At 42.5% G+C, this 18,813-nt stretch overlaps 2 protein-coding genes across 2 annotated transcripts; one reads left to right on the top strand and one right to left on the bottom strand.

Moving 5' to 3' along the window:
- Positions 1-3,678: 3,678 nt before the first annotated feature.
- On the bottom strand, positions 3,679-11,375 carry psma6l (proteasome 20S subunit alpha 6, like). Its single transcript, XM_048265052.1, has 7 exons — positions 10,734-11,375; positions 10,326-10,420; positions 9,259-9,340; positions 8,570-8,725; positions 7,930-8,108; positions 7,530-7,624; positions 3,679-4,163 (listed from the first exon to the last, which is right to left on the bottom strand). Exons 1-7 carry the CDS (start codon positions 10,807-10,809, stop codon positions 4,106-4,108), a joined length of 741 nt encoding a protein of 246 aa, XP_048121009.1. The 5' UTR covers positions 10,810-11,375; the 3' UTR covers positions 3,679-4,105.
- On the top strand, positions 11,343-18,393 carry LOC125308498 (inositol-tetrakisphosphate 1-kinase-like). The gene is made up of 10 exons (XM_048265053.1): positions 11,343-11,376; positions 11,472-11,496; positions 12,597-12,719; positions 12,898-13,015; positions 13,312-13,410; positions 14,539-14,579; positions 14,867-15,032; positions 15,452-15,519; positions 16,684-16,846; positions 17,257-18,393. Exons 4-10 carry the CDS (start codon positions 12,949-12,951, stop codon positions 17,400-17,402), a joined length of 750 nt encoding a protein of 249 aa, XP_048121010.1. The 5' UTR covers positions 11,343-11,376; positions 11,472-11,496; positions 12,597-12,719; positions 12,898-12,948; the 3' UTR covers positions 17,403-18,393.
- The last annotated feature ends 420 nt before the right edge of the window (positions 18,394-18,813 follow it).

Genomic DNA, 18,813 nt, shown 5'->3' with positions numbered 1-18,813 from the left:
TCTGCTGTGCTAATCTGGGCTCTGTCAGTCAGCACTTTGGCCCAGCAGACAGACGGATTGGCATCTCCTCTCCCCTCTCCTCATCTCCTCTCCTCTCTTCTCCTCTCTCCTCCTCTCCCCTCTTCTCCTCTCCTCATCTCCTCTCTTCTCCTCTCTCCTCCTCTCCTCTCTCCTCTTCTCCTCTCCCCTCTACTCTCTCCTCATCTCCTCTCCTCCTCTCCTCTCTTCTCCTCTCCCCTTTTCTCCTCTCCTCTCCCCTCTCCTCTCTTCTCTCCTCTCTTCTCCTCTCCCCTCTCCTCCCCTCTCATCTCCTCTCCTCTCCTCCTCTCCTCTCTCCTCCTCTCCTCTCTGCTGTGCTAATCTGGGCTCTGTCAGTCAGCACTTTGGCCCAGCAGACAGACGGATTGGCGCTAATCCTGCCGAGTGGCACAGATGGGGCGGCACTGCGCAGACCTTGGGGAAGGTGAACTCACACTCACACAAGGCGCCCTGGACCACGCAGATGCAACAATAGAAACCACACACAATACACACACACACACACACTACAATACATACACAATACACACACAATACAATACACAAACACACACACACAATACAATATACACACAACACACACACACACACACACACACACACACACACACACACACACAAACAATACAATACACACACACACACAATACACAAAGCACAGACATACACGCACAGAAACACACACACACACACACACACACACACATACATATATACATACACACACACACAGACTAATATGACAAGATGGCACATGACAGAGAGATGCACACCCTTGCCATCACATAGCTGAAGACATACATAAGCATTCATATACACCAATATCCCTGGCAACCTGAAAACCTCAGATGTATTTTGGAAACCTCATAAATCCACCGGACATGGTGTCTCTTTAACAGAAACAATGATGTACTCCACGATTACAACAACAACAACCAACTGAACAAGCTGTTGCAGAAACGTGGTGTCCAAGCGGACCTCAAACAACCCAAAAAAAGTGCATGAGAACGAGCCCGCCCCCACAATAAGCTTCTCAATAGACTTCCGAGACGCGCTGATTTGCTTGGAACTAACTTACAGGTCCTTTGTTCCCGAGCCTCGTAATCACAGTCAGGGAACACACACAATCCCAATACACACACAGTACACACACACACACACACACACACACAGGTCCTGTGTTCCCGAGCCTCGTAATCACAGTCAGGGAAACCCCCCTATGGCCATGCCCCAGCCCACCTCCCAAGTCCTCCAGCCCAAAGCCTGTAAGCAGCGGCCTGTGCCAGTGGCTAGGGCCTGAGACCCATGCTGGCGGCTCAGGAGTCTTTGATTACATGGACATTAGCGGCAGGCCCTCAGCCTGCGGCTCCTCGTCGTGATCGAACCAAATGATTGAGTGTGTGAGAAGGTGAGTGAGGCCAAAATGATGAATGACCCCATTTTAATATGGATATGTAGCATGTAGTATGGATATTTAGTATGTAGTATGGATATGTAGCATGCAGTATGGATATGTAGCATGTAGTATGGATATTTAGTATGTAGTATGGATATGTAGCATGCATGTTACCCAAATGGTCCTCTGAGAGACACAGGTCATTCCTCCCAATGGTCATATATAAAATAAAATATATAACTCTTCCCCTCCTTGCCACAGTGATGTTGATTTTTTCAAGACCTATTTAATTTTAATGTGTGTGTTTGTTTACATGGACAGGACAGTGCTGTTGTGACTGTCAGTGTAGTGACATCCTTCTGGATGAATAAAGTATAAAGTGTTCTATAAAGTATCCTTACTAGGCTACAAAGATTCAGACAATATGTTAATTGCATCACTAGTTTGCATTCAATGGTCATAACTGATAATAATAACCACAATAATATGACAGATAAAACAAAAATCTATTTATCTTTTTAATTTGTGTTTTTGTAAACCATCAAATACCAAGCAGTGATTGGAGTTATATTATAACCTGGAGGCCTATTTATGCTGACGCTGAATGAGAATCTGGGCAAATCGTCCTGACGTCAAGGTGATCTTGTCTGGGTGCCAGACTGAAACCGCTGATGAAGGGTGGACTGAAGATTTGAGCAGAAGAACACCTGTTGTCATAACGTCACGTCTGGCAGAGTTTGCAAAATATAATCGGAACCCTTCCATGTATAAAAATAAATAATATAAACATATATATATATATAATTGTTTCCATAGCCATAAATTGATACCTAACAAGTCCTTCGAGTACACATTGCCTGTAGGTTACTTATTGATAGTAAAATAAATGTTTCTTTAGCGTTGTGTTTTACAGTGCTTTAGGGCATGTTCCAAGCCTCAGGGATGTGAGCCAGGGGAACAGAAAGTGTTCATTTTTCCCCTAATAGAATTAATTTGTTCTGCTTAATTGGCTGGCGGACGGCGATTAGCCTGCGGGCGTTATCTGGCCCTCGGGACAGAGAGGTCTCCGTAGTAACCCCTCCTCCAGCTCAAACAATGCTCCCACTGGGTTCACTCCAAAGTCCTTCTCTCCAGGCATATGGCAGCATTTACAAGTACAAAAAACATTTAGGCCTAGTAGGCCTGCAGACAGGCCTGTCTCCTGGTATAGCCCACTTAGACAAGTACTTCTAATAACAAACTATTGCAGTGACCCTTTTTTAAAAATTTAACAAATATTTTCAAACATGTTTTGTTGTCTATGTTTGCAAATTGGGTTGCAAACAGTTGCAATAAAATTATTTATTGTGTAGGCTGTAGAAAACATTGCGTGCCGTCGCTGACTGCTCAACGTGATTGCTGTGGTGATTAGATTGGAAACCCCTGCAGCCTATATTGTCATGATACATCATTTGAAAATTGCACATAGGCTACAGATGATTGAAAAGCATGAAAGTGCCCTTACTCCACATGGACGCCTAAATCCATTTTAGATAAATAAGACTGGCCTACAAGAAGCAGTAAAAAGATAGCCTACTTTTGACACTATTTTATGTGTATATTGTCATGTTGGCCTATAAACTACCAGCTAATCTGTGCACCAGTGAGACCCCTGGCAAACAAAGAGATTAAAACTGTGTCATCTCTTGATTGTTTGTTTGGCCGTACATACACCATCATCGCTCATATTCATGTCATTGAGATGAATATGAGCAAGACCTCCAACCATAATCTAAATGGGAAAATGCAGATTATTAATAAGCATTAGTGATGACTAGGCAACGTGTGGTCAGTACAATGTTAGCAACACACCACAGCACCAGATTAGAGAAAACAATATATCTAACTGTGTATGTTGGTATGTGTCTCTGGAGGCAGCGTTGCTCCACTGAAAAGACATGCAGTGGATCTAGACTGAGTGGCAGCCTACCACACAGATGGGCAACGTCTCAAAATCTAGAATGACTAAACAGCGCCATCTTGTGGTTGATTGGTTTAACTTTTGCTGTGTGTGTCAGTATACTGTATCACAGCTAACATTGTGTTGAATCTAACTTCACGTGCATTACAGTCACAGTTCATGTTGATGCATCATGATGTGTGTCGTGCTAACATTTTCAGTGAGGCATTTCACACTGTGCAAGTTGGTGTCAAGAAAGAAACTAAAGAGGAAACGTCATTATTCTGATGGAATACAAAGGTACTGCATTTACTTTTGATATTTTATTGAAAAGCACTGCAGTTTGGTGAAAAGGCAATGTTAATCTGGGGCTGTGACTGACAAGGCATTTGCTGGTGACAGACTTATCATCTGTTCAGTATAAATGAACATAAACAGGAAGGAAACAGGGCATCTACACCAACAGTGTGTTATTATTGAGCATAACAGACATTGAGCATAAACCCCTCTACCTCATCATGCTCATCCTGTCTGCGACTAAAGGTAACATAGTTGTACTAAAACACACCCTGTGTGTGTCTTTGTGTGTGTGTGTGTGTGTGTGTGTGTGTGTGTGTGTGAGTGAGTGTGTTTTTGAGTGTGTGTGTGTGTTTCTGTGTGTCCTGATGAGTCCAGCCATGTCCAGCCGCGCCTGTCTGCTGGTCTAGTGTCTACTATGGGTGAAGGTCAGCTCATTCTCTCTCTGCAATGGCCGTCAGATGGGTCTCAATCTCCGCCTCAGTGAGTGTCCTGCATAAAAATTATAAAATGGACAGTTATAGGACAGACCCCATTTTGTTCTGATTTATGTACGTAGTATCTTTAATAATGAGAACTGAGAGAGAGAGAAATAAGATGGGCTAAGACTGTTAACCCTTGTGTTACCCTCAAATCTTACCGACATGCTTTATCCTTGGGGTCAATTTGACCCCAGCTAAATAAACCCTCAGAAAAGGATTATAATTCATATTGTTACCCAGTTTTTTTGTGTACACTCTTGGTACTTAACAAGAGTGTAATAACCACCATCAAAAGCCCTACAAAACAATCCCACCCCCCACACCCCTTTATGAACCTTGGAACCCTGGCTGGCAATATTGCCCATCCAGTGTCAGCAGCCCAAAGGCTCTCTGTTGCTTCCCCTTTTGACTTATACAGTCTTGCCAAAATTACTTATATGTAATATGTTTGTGTATGTAATAATGATAATAACAATATGTTCTCATACTATTACAATAATAATATCCATAATGTGTCAAATATTCATGTATCCTATGTTTCATACAGCTGGGGTCAAACTGACCCCAAGGAACATCAATGTACAAAATATTTGTACAGGACATTGAAAACATATTATTGTACACATTTCATGCTAACTCTGTTGTACCCTTCAGAAAAGTCATGAAACATGAAGCAAAAAAAAAAAAAAAAGAACCATATATTTTATGATGTTAAACGTTGCTTGGGGTCAAATTGACCCCAAGGATAACAGGAGGGTTTAATGAAATTCTGTCAAAGATATTTAGACATTAAAAACAAACAAGAAAATGACAAACAAAGTGACATTTTCCACAATACTCCCACCCATTCTCACTGAAACCCTTTCCATGCTTAACCATTAGTTTCAAAGACACTTCATGAAAAACCCTAGCCTGGGTGTTCCCATGCTGCCTTGTGCGCGATTTGATTCACGCTGCTAAGGCAGCCTGGAGACCATGGAGAAAATTTTCGCCTGAGATAGGGAACCAATCACAGAACAGGGGGGAAAGCAAGACGATGATGAGCTATGCACAGACGCATTTGATAGACATCCGTGGCACCCAATAAACGGATCTGGGCATTTTTTTCAAATACGAGAAAATTTATGTTTGGTTCCCAGACCACGTCTCATTGAGAAGTGGTGGCGCTAGCCAGGCTAGAAAAACCCAGTGACTCTTTACAACCTACAAGCTGACAAAATTGTGTATTTTACTCCACAAGATGGGCCAAATTATTTCATGAAAAATCCCTGTTTATTGATATCTTGTATGCAGCACTTAAACAAAGATTTTTTTCTGCCTGAAGTTATCAGATACTTTTCTAATCCAAATGTCCCTTTATGCAGCCTGGTTGAACCCAGATGAATCTGTGAGCACATCTGAATTTGCTCTACAGGTAGCCTGGCTAACGCCAGACCTCATCTCATTGGACAGTCCCTTGCCTGGTTAACGCCAGACCTCATCTCATTGGACAGTCCCTTGCCTGGTTAACGCCAGACCTCATCTCATTGGACAGTCCCTTGCCTGTCTAACGCCAGACCTCATCTCATTGGACAGTCCCTTGCCTGGCTAACGCCAGACCTCATCTCATTGGACAGTCCCTTGCCTGGCTAACGCCAGATCTCATTTCATTGGACAGTCCCTTGCCTGGTTAACGCCAGACCTCATCTCATTGAGATGGGGGTCTGGGAACTACACAATAATTTTCTTGTTTTTGAGACGTAGTTTATGAACACCCAGAGCCGTTTATTGGGCGCTACAAATGTCTATCAAACGCGTCTGTACGTAGCTCATAACCGCTTCGGTGTGTCGTCATCGTCTTGCTGCCCCCCTCCGTTCTGTGATTGGTTCCTTCGTTGAGGTGGAAACGAAGTCCATGGAATCCAGGCTGCCTAGCAGCGTGAATAAAATCACATGTGCAAGGCAGCATGGGAAAACCCAGGATACTCTACAGGTCCGTCTGGTGAATTTTCAAGCTAATTTCCGAATCGCCAAAAACCAAGGAAACCAATCACAAGCGCTTATCTGACATGGGGCGGGCTTTATATGATGACAGACAGGGGAGTACAGTTAGCAGTGCTGTTCAACACAACCAATGGCTGTGCAGATGGTGTCAGTGTACAATGTATTCACATCACACCACATTATTGGCTCAATGTATTCACATCACACCACATGATTGGCTCAATGTATTCACATCACACCACATGATTGGCTCAATGTATTCATATCACACCACACGATTGGCTCAAATGTCGACATTTTGCCGAGGAAAGGGTGGGATATGTGTAGACAATATTGGCGTTACAAACAAGCTCCTTGCCTTTCTATGGAGGATTTTTTGAGTGCTGTTGTGTGTTTGAAAAGATTTGTTGATAGCTGAATGCACCAACTTAAATTCCATTGCACTGCTGGTTATGCCCGGAAATTGGAAGTGAACGAAGTGTCTTCAGTCCCACCGCTGAGATTTGAGAATCGGTCTGGGGTCAGACCGCCCACTTATCCCTTACAAACCCTTATGGAAATGAACCATGGTGTTACTATGACAGAATAACCATGTTTACTATGACAGAATAACCATGTTTACTATGACAGAATAACCATGCTTACTATGACAGAATAACCATGTTTACTATGACAGAATAACCATGCTTTTCTGCATAAGGTCAGAGACTTTCTAATGAGGAGACACAGCACTGAAAAAATCCTCCATAGAAATGCATAGGCTGTCTACATAGGTTGTCTACATATATCCCACCCCTTCCTCGGCAGAACGTCAACATTTGAGCCAATCATCATGTGGTGTGATGCGAATACATTAAGCCAATCATCTGGTGTGTTGTGAAGACATCGTGCCAATCATGTGTTGTGAACTCGCCACTGGAGCAAGATTGGTGTCGTGAAGCCTTGCGCATGCGATGAGTGCCCAAAAAGCGTTATGCAATATGGCCGCTGAGTGGAGGGACTTGCCTAAAAGGACTTTGATAAGGTATAAACCATGGTTTTTCCTAACCCAACTTTATCGACTGTTCAAAAAACATTGTAGTTACACAGTTACCATGTTAAAACCATAGTAGTACCACAGTCACCATGAAGTGCGATAGGGTAACCATGGTGGTACCAAAGCTACTATGAAGAACTATGCATAACCCATAGCAGTACTATGGTTAGGAGCATGGTAATCATCATTACCATGGTAAAACTATAGTTACTGCATTAAAACCATATGAAACCATGATTTATTTTTCGTAAGGGAACAATCAATGTAAAATCTATTTTTCGAAATCTTAAACCGTGCCTGGGAAAGTTCATTTGTCTCTTTGGATTACTGTGATGTCCAATCATATATATTTTGTACCTGAACTTAGGAATGTCTTTGGTGACCACACCCACTTCTAGCTCAGTAGACTTGAAGTCCATAGAGAGGATTGAGGACAAACAGCAGATGGCCATCTGAGAGAGAGAGAGAGAGCGAGAGAGAGAGACAGAGAAAGAGACAGGAAGGGGGGGGGGGGGAACAACAAATAACAAAATAAAATGTCTAAAAACCTTCCTCTAATGTCTTAAGCACAACACAGAGACATTTACAGGATATCTTTATCCTTTATTCTATGCGAATAGTAGCTATTGCAGCACTTACATGTCCTAATCACACTGTGCCTGGATTGTTTCTAGGGTTAGCTAAACGACTAAATGTGTAAATGCAAATGTGGATGTAAATACGGCTTCTCTCCTCTCTGGTCAAACAGAGTCCTCACCTCCACACTCCTCTCGTACGTCAGTTCTGGCCTCTTCTTGAGCTTCTTCTCCAGGTAGCTGTTGGCCTCCTGCTGCTTGGCCCCGACCCCAGTGGCCCTGAAACCACAGTAGTAGCCGGCTGGGTCACACTTGTACAGCACCGGACCCTTCTGGGGGTCCATGGCAACCAGGATCATACCTGACACACAGGGCAACCAGAGGAGAAGGGGGATTCAGATCTCCATGACGACAGAGGGAGTTGTCAGGCAAAAGTGAGAGATTTTGAGAAAGATGAGGTGAAACGAGTTGAGATGGAAGGAGAGGGGTATTTGCTGCAAATTCCCACATTTCGGGTTAATGGATTTAACTGACCATTTTCCTCAAGAAGGAGCCATTCAAACTAGTGATTTGTCTGTAAAAATCCCAGCATACACGTCGGTTGATTTTACACCAATTGTGTTACATACACTGACTCTATTACTCATTCAGCTAATTTCAAAGTACTATGATGTACTAAATAAAATGATCCTAAAAACAAAACAACTAATAAAATGTGGAGCAAAGAGACAGAGGATCTGAGAATAACTGCGATACGATACACTGACTGAGATCTGAGCCATGGTCATGATACTGTGATGCTGTAAAGGGCAGGCAACTCACAGCATCCCAGCGGCCTCATCTCGGCGTTCTGCGTGTAGACCTGTGATATGTCCGCCAAACGCCGACACAACATGTCCGCTGTGATGTCATAGCCGAACTTGTACTTCCACTCGGCGGCCTCCACCCGCGCCCGGTGCACCTGTGAGCGACTGTCCGCTGGAGAGGACAACACAACAACAAAGTGTGTGAGAGTGTGTTGCTTGTTTTGAGTTTTGAGGTGTGTTTATGCATGTTATGCATGTTATCTGGTAAGGGGAATGTGTCTGCTTATTGTAACAGATGTTTAAGGTAAGGTGGTAGTATTTTATAATATGTGTGTGTGTGTATGTTTGTGTGTGTGTTTGTGTGTGTATGTGTGTGTGTGTGTCGCGTGCGTAAGCGTCGCGTGCGTCGCGTCGCGTCGCGTCGCGTGGAGTGCGTGGTGTGTGTGTGTGTGTGTGTGTGTGTGTGTGTGTGTGTGTGTGTGTGTGTGTGTGTGGGTGTGCATGTGTATGTTCATGTGTATGTTCATGTGTATGTACATAGATAGATAGATAGATAGATAGATAGATACTTTATTGATGTGTATGTCTGTGCCACTGCATTAAAGAAATAGGTCTACCAGACCAGCAATTCTTTTGAAATGAAGTGTACCAAACAGGCAGTTGAGCACATCAGAGGTCCTTCTTTACTAGGAGGCAGAAACTCACCATACTGTCCAGTCATGACACACCCTATGCGGGGAGTGAGTGGGAACATGTTGGTCACTGTGGATGGGTCCAGGAGCTTGTCCTGTGGATAGACAGACATATTATACGTGTTATTATATTATACGTATTATATGTGTGCTAGAGCACTCCAACTTTGCATAATATGGTCAGTTACATGCAAGTAACCTCCGTTTCTCATACTGGTCATAATTCAACTCTCTCTTTCAACACTTACAATTCAAGAGAATAGAAAAATAATGTTTGGTTTTTGTTTCTGGTAAATATAAAAACATATAGTAGCTCTTGGTTCCCTACAACACATTCGGAACATTCAAACAAAAGATTCAGTTTTTGGAACAATTTAAGGTTCTAAAATTCCATGTTGAATTCTATGAACCCAGATATGAAAATGTTCATTTTCCAACATTCTCATCTCACCGGTGTGACGGTAGGCTACCTGCTGAAGGGCTAGAATATGCTAATGTTAAGGATTATTGCTGGCAAGCCTCGAAATAAAAGTGAAAACAGCACTGCGAATGCTAACTGTCAGCAAAAAATACTTCAAAATCGCAAGTCCACTTCAGCTGTTAAATGTTCGGATGCGAAGCTGTTACACCTCAGCTGCTGCCAGAAACCTGAGAAACAGACACATATAGAAGCCTCGCAGGTGACCCCAACTCATGCCCGCTGTTATAGAACAAGGTGAATATGACAACTGAGGCTCAGACACATGTACGGTGTAATGTTGAGAATCTGTCAGGGGTTTTATCCCCGAGTCATTTCAGTGGTTTTGTTTGTCTAACTACAGGCAGGTATTTTTTACTTTCCTAAATAATTACACTTTGTCTAAGAGAGACCATACTCACAGCAAAAAAGGAAAGAAACATCACATCATTTGTACTTCCATTTTGCAAACCATCTTAAGCCCCTCTAAAGGCTTGTCAGACGCCTAATTAGCATGCACTTACACGCCATAGACATTAAAAGGGGGGAAATTGGTGAAGTGGGACACCGTATATATGTCGAATGAGGACACACATTTCCAAACTTCAGGTGAAGCATCTTACCGGTACTTTCTTCTGCGTAACCACAATGGCACAATCCTTGCCTCGGATCCCCACTGACGTCAGGCCACTCTGTGCGATAGCTTTGAAGGCATATTCTGTGCAGAATAGTAACACAAATATTTACATACAAAGGGGCACACGACATCAGCGCCCAATATAAGACAATAATGGAGGAATCGAATATGAATTGTCACACTAGGCCGGATGTAGGCATAAAACCTTACACACATGACAACAAACTTCGCTCAGTTCCGATACAATGCAATTTCTGCCAGGTGATTAAGTGGGCCCCAAAGTATTTAAATTGTGCTGTTGTTCATTATCAACCCATCGTTGCATTATATTAGCCCATGCAATCACGCACAAACCATTTTGCTAACAGTTTCATTGAGTTAGTGATAACCTTACCGACTTGGTAAAGACGGCCCTCTGGTGAGAATATTGTAATATGACGATCGAACCCAGCATTCGTACCCCGAGACATCTCTGCGCGTTAGCCTAAGAAATAACTAATTATGTGAAAACGGTTTACAATTTGTCATATCAAGTAGATGTTCACGTTAGCGTGTCTAGCTAGTCCACGACACCGAGCAAGCTAAGCAATGATACAGCTTTTCAAATCAACTTCCCGGAGTTATATCTTTTGCTTTCTCTTTCTGTTCGTGAGGAACGATGGGATTATTTTTTATTCAACAGGGAAGCTGTAGTTCTTGATCTCCGGAGTCCGGACAGTTTGTAGGCTAAATTAAATTATATAAAACTGATACAAAGTAAAAGGGGCGTTTTTGGCACTTTAACGAATATTTAGTTGTTTTTTCGCCAGACTTGATTTTATTTTGACTGCATTTGATGGATTTGACGGAGTTATCAATAATGACAGCGATGTCTCCACCTGCAAGAGACCCACCTCCGTCTCCCCCTTTCTGCTTTATTATTCCAGAGTTACCCAAGCTCTGTTCAAGTAGGAACCAAATGGCAAGCCGTCGGGTTGGATTCTGCCTAAGTGAGAAGAAAATAAAAAGAATGAATTTGTCAGCGTTTGCGGACCTCTGTGCGTAAGTCACAAGACAACTGTAACATTATTGCCGCTGTCTTCATTTAAGTAAACTGTCTTGTGACACGCTTATCATCTGCGCTACTTTACAGGGGTCATGGCATTGACGTCGTCGAGGTGAGTTCAGCTGTTTGTATAATAAGTGAGATTTATGCTGTAAATGTCACCGGAAAGAACTTTGAGAAAATAATCTTTGTAGGCTAGCCTCCTGCGTGAAGTGTTTTTTTTTTTTCTTCCTTTTTTTTTCGGAACAAGTTTTACTCGTTTTGTTTGGGACAATGCAGATCGCAACTTGTTGAAGTCTGGAGTTAATGCATATCAAATATCTCGTGTTTGTGCACCAACTTAAACTGACACAACCCCTTGCGCGTCTCTCTCTCTCCTGTCTATAGCAGATGACTTTACATTCATGACAACCAGTTCTGTCACTGCCACCTGCAACCTCCTGTTTCTGTACCACATGACAATCGCCAATAGGTGCCCATTATAGATTTTGTTATCTCACACAGACATCTCTCTGTGGGTTTGACTCTTCACGGGTAGGCCCAAGTTCCTAGCATGCTGAATTGCTCATTTTGCCAGTGGAGAAATGTCCTCAATAGCCGCAACAGGCGACTCTAAAATGGGGACCTGTCAATTACAACACTGTCACTTCCTCAGAGGTGTTGTCACTCTCTGTGGTTTGTATTTCATCGGGTTTGTTCATTTTATTAAACCACTGTCATCTAAAACATGAAAGTGTAGAGCAAGTAGACTTGGCATCGGATCTGACACAGCAGGCAATGGAACGCTAGGATGATTCAAAGGGCCCTATACTCACAGGGCCCATAGAACATACCGAACATTATTATTGTTATTATTATTATTATTATTATTATTATTATTATTATTATGTGTGTGTGTGTGTGGGGTATAGCCTATTTATTCTCATAGGGCTCAACATTTCTAGCCATGCAACTGTGGCCCAGACCTGGAAAGGTTCCACCAGATCTGTCGAGTCAACGGCAGAGCTACTTTGCTGTCAGCCTCTCTGACTCTGAGGGCGCGCTGTTTGCACAACAATGCTCTGGTGTTGTTTGTTGTTTCCCTTTTTTGTCTGCGCCTAACCGTAGCTGTCACATGACATGCTAGCACTGGCAGTGTGGATGCTCTTGGTGAAGGAATTCAATTAGACAGGAAAGCCAGAACCCTCAAAAATACTACATCTTCCCCCTCAGATAAACCTCAGCCAGCCAGTGGCCTCCCAAGGCCCGTTTAATGTCATCGTGCACAAACTCTCTGATGTCATTGTGGAGGCTAAACATGACAGCCAATCGGAACAACTCCTCAGCAATTTCCAGGTGACATGTTAGATCCTAGAATGTAATTGAGTTATGTACACTCAGAGCCATATAAATAAATATAAATATCTTTATATGACTCTGTACACTGATCAGCTGCTGTTTGAAAAGTTAATTCTGATGATGTCATAATGATGTGTCGAATGCTGTCCATATCCTTGTGATGTTTCCACTTCAGAGTTACATCTCAGCACATCCTCAGACAGTATTGCTGGACCCACTGCCAGCCATGACCCAGTTACTGGACCGCTTCGTCTCCTACCGCATCATGAGCCAGTTACAGACCACACTGAAAGGTCTGGCAGGACCCTGAGTAGGCCTATATCTCTGATTAGTAGTGCCACCTCTATTTGTCCCCAAATCAAAACAGTTTGTGAAAAGTGTTGTTGAACTGATGGAGGGCGCTCTTAAAAGCACAAGAGTCACAATAACCATGAAGAAATGCACATCATAAATGTATCATAAAGATAAACTTATAAACATTATGGCAGAGCTAAAAAAGAGTAAATTGGCCAGATGTTTCTAAATTGACCTTATAGGTTTTAGAAATAAATAGACAATATGCTTATAGCTGTATTTCCTCACCCTATAGGAAGAAGCATCTGCTGTCCTCCTTACCTGGAGATCAACACCAGGGACCCTTCAGTGATACAGTCCGCTGTTCGGAGCAGACAGCTAAGCTACCCTCTGAGTCAGTCAAACACGTCCATGAGCTCTACTGTACATCCCAGTCTGAAAGACCTGTTTATGGTTATGGTTATGGTATTTGGCAGATATTTTTGTCCAAAGCAACTTACAGTATTATATGAACAGTAAGATGAAAAGCCTACATTAAGCATAATGCAAGAGCTTTTGTGAGTTTTTCTGTAAGAGAATTAATTGCAACAGGTGATGTTTCTACTATACCTCTTCAAGCTAAACACTACAGGAGAGACAGCTAAACACTACAGGAGCTAAACACTACAGGAGAGACAGTTAAACACGACAGGAGCTAAACACTACAGCTAAACACTCAAGGAGCTAAACACTACAGGAGAGACAGTTAAACACGACAGGAGCTACACACGACAGGAGCTAAACACTACAGCTAAACACTAAAGGAGCTAAACACTACAGGAGAGACAGTTAAACACGACAGGAGCTAAACACTAAAGGAGCTAAACACTACAGGAGAGACAGTTAAACACGACAGGAGCTAAACACTACAGGAGAGACAGTTAAACACGACAGGAGCTAAACACAAGAGACAGTTAAACACTACAGGAGCTAAACACTACAGGAGCTAAACACTACAGGAGCTAAACAGTTAAACACGACAGGAGCTAAACACTACAGGAGAGACAGCTAAACACTACAGGAGCTAAACACTACAGGAGCTAAACAGTTAAACACGACAGGAGCTAAACACTACAGGAGAGACAGTTAAACACTACAGGAGCTAAACACTACAGCTAAACACTACAGGAGCTAAACACTACAGGAGCTAAACAGTTAAACACTACTGGAGCTAAACACTACAGGAGAGACAGCTACTTTAAGTGATTGAAAATGTGTCCACAGTATTTTCCATTCTAGGGTTAAATGTGAACCCTCTTTGTCCTTAAAATAGATTACCAAAGATTTTCTTGCAAATCATTTCCTATGTTCTCCAGTGCGGAGGGCCAGTTTTACTGCTTCAGGGGCACACAGGGAGGTGAATGTGTTATTTCAGATTTTAATGTGTAATGTTTGCAGACATTCTACAGGTGACACATTTGTGTTGTTATGTTTCTAATTATCAGTACTATAATCATTTACACTATTTTCTCAAACGTTGCAGTCTGCAAGACCAGAGTAGCCCATGGATCTCGTTCCCATGAGGTATGTTGTACTGTGTTTTGAGAGACTTTATTGTCTTTTCCTTTTTTCCATGTAGCCCAGTATATGGGACACATTTAGCTACAGCTTTTTCCAAGAAGCCCAGTATTTCGGACACTATAGTGTTTATCCTTTGCCCATGTAGCCCAGTATTTGGGACTCTTTATAGTGTTTATCCTTTGCCCATGTATAGATATATAAAAACAAAACATAATCAGATATTTAAAAACAAGTTATAAACAGATATATCTATTTGGTGTCATGGCCTGCTTCTCTGTTGTGTCCTGTAGATGTCTCTGATCTTCAGTAAGGCTGGGTTGTGTGATGTCCATCCACCCTGTGTACTTCAAAGCTTTGTGAACCATGGAGCGGTGTTGCACAAGGTGTTTGTGGTGGGAGATGACCACTTCACTGTGGAGAGACCCTCACTCAAGAACTTCCCCCCTGGGCCTTGTGGTCAGTACTCCCCCTAGTGGGCACTAGGCAACACTGTTCACTCATGAAATGTCCCTTTAGGACCTTTGGTGGTGCTGCACTTATAAACTACCTGAGGCAAGGCTCTGTGTGAAGCCTTTACAACGAATGGTTTATAGCAAGTGCAGAGCTGCCAACCCTTACGCATTGGATTGTCGTGAGAGCGCGTGGAGCCAATCAAATGAATGAATCCCACGGTCACTGCGTGAGAGTTGGCAGCTCTGCTCGTGTTCTAGCTGAGCTAGTCAATACACACAAGGCCATGGTGACCTCTCCTTGAACATGCGAAGAGAATCATTAGAGTGTCTGCAGATGTATGGGCTTATCTATGGCATAATGGAAAGAAATGAGATCTGGTTTTAAATTCCGCCTTCCTTTTTCATTTCACCACACCTCCTCAGACAGGTCAACCATTTTCTTCAACAGTCACGACGTCTCTAAACCAGAGTCCTCTTCCCATCTTACAGCGGTGAGTGTGACCCAGCAGCTGGGTTGTCATCTTATTGTATTCCACACAACTCGGGTCAGAGAGTGACCCAGCTGCTGGGTTGTCATCTTATTGTATTCCACACAACTCGGGTCAGTGTGACCCAGCATCTGGGTGTTCATCTCATCATATTCCACACAACCCGGTTAGTGAGACCCCTCTGAAGCATCCATTATATTTGACATTTATTGTGAAAGCGGCCTTGTCAGGTAAAGCTGACTGAGGCAGGTGGCACGACAAGAGCACAGGGCTGGAGTTTGAGCATGATGTGCAAATTTGAAAAATAAATAACAATGTTGAATGTTGCATTAGTGACCTTACAGAGCAGCCTATTTATGGCTGTTAATGGGATGTGGGTATCCAAGCCTCCAGGCAAGCATGTCATATGGCAGCTGTGGGTAGCAGCCAACAAAAACAAAGAGGCACAAAAACTGTGCCCGAGTTCAGCAGCGATGTAGGAAGCGGGAGACTACTGTACGTCAACAAAACAGAGAAACAAAAACACTCTGCCTGATCCCAGAACAGCCATTTCCACCTCATTTCTCTCAGACATCTCTTGATCTCATTTCTCTCAGAAAATTACCTGATGATGGTAATTCTGACCGAAACGTTCAAAATTTAAAGTTAAAGGTTGTATAAGCGATTTCAGGCCCAAAAAAGGCCCAAACATAAATGATCACATTAATCTAATCTTTCCTAACGATCCACTAGCTGCCTGCCCCATTAGCAGGCCGTCAAAAAAACATGTCTCTGTAGGCAGCCTAGGCTCCGAGATCTGTACACAAAAATTGCTAACAAGGGTTGGCAACTCCTCAAAAGCAAAACAAAGTGTTTCAACCAATAACTGAAGAGATGCGCGTTCAGGAGAGTTTTAATTGCACGGGAGGGAAGGGGAGGGAGTAGCAAGCTAGCTCTCTGTTTTGTTTGAACATCAACAGAAGTGACGTATCCCTGATACAACCTTTAAAATTGCAAATGAAGAGTGTGCGGGGGCTTGCTACTTTTTTTCTCAGATATCTGTTGTCGTAATTTATGCACTCAGCCTCCAGCTGTCCAAAAGACATGGCATGAGACACGATCACTGAGGTTTTATGACATGCCCAGACATGCCTGGTTAATCTGATGATCACTGTCTCGTCTTGGCAGTTGGATGATACCATGCCACGGCTGCCGCCTCCGAGTGACGATGCCATGGTGGCACTGGTGAGACAGCTGCGGGCAGAGCTTGGCATGTCGCTGTTCGGGGTCGATGTCATTGTGAACCTCCACACACACACCCTCACCATCATCGACATCAACATCTTCCCAGGTAGACTGTGAGCTTGGCATTGTTTCAGCTGCTGTTGCCACATTTTCATGTTTATGTAAAACATAGGTTTTTCATGTGTGTTGTTATGTGTTTAGCAGACACTTTGGCCACCACAAAACATCTAAAAATGTAATTATTAACACAGAAAAAAGAAGCAGAAAAGTATTAGAATAGAATTTAGAACATTAACTGTTTATAGGGTCCAGGGAATGACGGTTCAATCGGCCTCCTTGATGTATCAGTCCAAAGATTCAGTGAACAAGTACTGGTTTGTCGCTCCTTATAGCAGTGCACAGTGTCTCCGAAATGTGGTAAAGCTTGACTATTCAAGAATAACCAAAAATGCAAGAAAGTGACTTCAGTCTCTGTTTGTTCTTTCTATATACTCTGTCTTTTTTCCTCTCTCTCAGGTTATGAGGGAGTCCCCCAGTTCTTCTCTTCTCTCCTGAACTACATAGAGTCCATCATGGAGAAGCAGGGACCATTACTGCCTGACCGGAGTCCCCAGCCTTCTCAGCATGAGGAGCAACGACCAACAGGGGGCTACAAATCCTGACCTCGTATTATTCACTGTGGAAATCTACAACCACAGAAGAACCAGTGGCATGATGAAAACTGACACCGATTAAACACAAGAAAGTGCCAAGAGTTTGTGTAGCTGTGCAAGGCCACTGTTTACTTCAGCGGCTTGTCTGAGGAAGTGGGAATCCGGTGTCAGCATGGGATGTGGTATTTATTTACTAAGAACAAGTGGAGGAGTCTTAAATGGGCTTAAATGGGCCTAAATGGGCTTAATGCCTGATGGGCCTCAGGAAGGGTCTTCTGGTGTCTGAATGTTTTATGGGGGTTACTTTTGTCTTTGCTCCTGTTTGGGAATGTTTTTGGGAGTGTATTTGGGTAATTAGGGAAGTTTTAGTAAACATCCGTAGATATTTAGACATAGTGTGAATAGGTATGAGGTAAACAAATCATAGACGCCTTTTATGAATTCAAGTTATACTCTGGGCACTAATTCAATACTACATGTAGATGAGAATGTAAAACATATAGATGTCGTACTGTAAATCTGAACTGGTCAACACACACCATCAATGAGACTGTGAGATGTCGTACTGTGAATCTGAACTGGTCAACACACACCATCAATGAGACTGTGATATCCACTGTGCTTTTATTGACAGTCCATTTAGCGTAAGACACAACAGGCACAAATAACAACAGGCCCACCAGTGACCAGTGTAGTCACCTCTGCCCACCATTTTACTTGTTTACTACAGGGGAGCCCTGGAATATATATATATATATATGCTTCCACACAACACTCTCATTCCCTTTCGTTTAATAGTGGACAATCAGCAGAAAATTAACTGTTGTCTAGATAGGAGGTGTCTATAAGTGGTCATATAATTATTATATACATTATAATTGCTTTGTCATTCTCTGGACATAAATACATTCAATAGATTATACAAAGACACTGCATGTAAGATAAAAGTGGCATTTTCCCTTACCCTGCTATAGGATTACGAGTATAATTTAACAGAATAACTTGGGATAAAATTATAAATACAAAAAGTTAATATATATTGAATGTACTTTATATTGACACTTGTTCAGAATAAAATAGTTTATTTTGCCAATTCTATTGCATATTGTCTCTGTTTACATTTTCAGTATCGCTTTTATAGTTATTGCAAGCTTTAGGGATTTCCACTGGTTGATAAGTGGAAAACCCAAAACAGTCAAATATTTAGGATGTTTAATTCATTTTATACATGTTCGATTTTAATTTCCCTATACTGTCCTTTAAAAAGTGACGTCCTTGGCTTTAGCTGACTCGTTTCAATATTATAGTGATTAGAGAGATGGATATGGGTAGCTTGGGTGAATAGGCACCCACATTGCAAAGTGCCGGCAGATTTAAAAAATAAAATGGCTTTTTAATCTCAAACTAGTCATTGCTCTGG

Source organism: Alosa alosa, chromosome 15, assembly GCF_017589495.1.
Source record: "Alosa alosa isolate M-15738 ecotype Scorff River chromosome 15, AALO_Geno_1.1, whole genome shotgun sequence".
Lineage (NCBI taxonomy): Eukaryota > Metazoa > Chordata > Actinopteri > Clupeiformes > Clupeidae > Alosa > Alosa alosa.
Note: the sequence above shows the minus strand (reverse complement) of the source record. Positions and strands in the feature narration are given on the sequence as shown.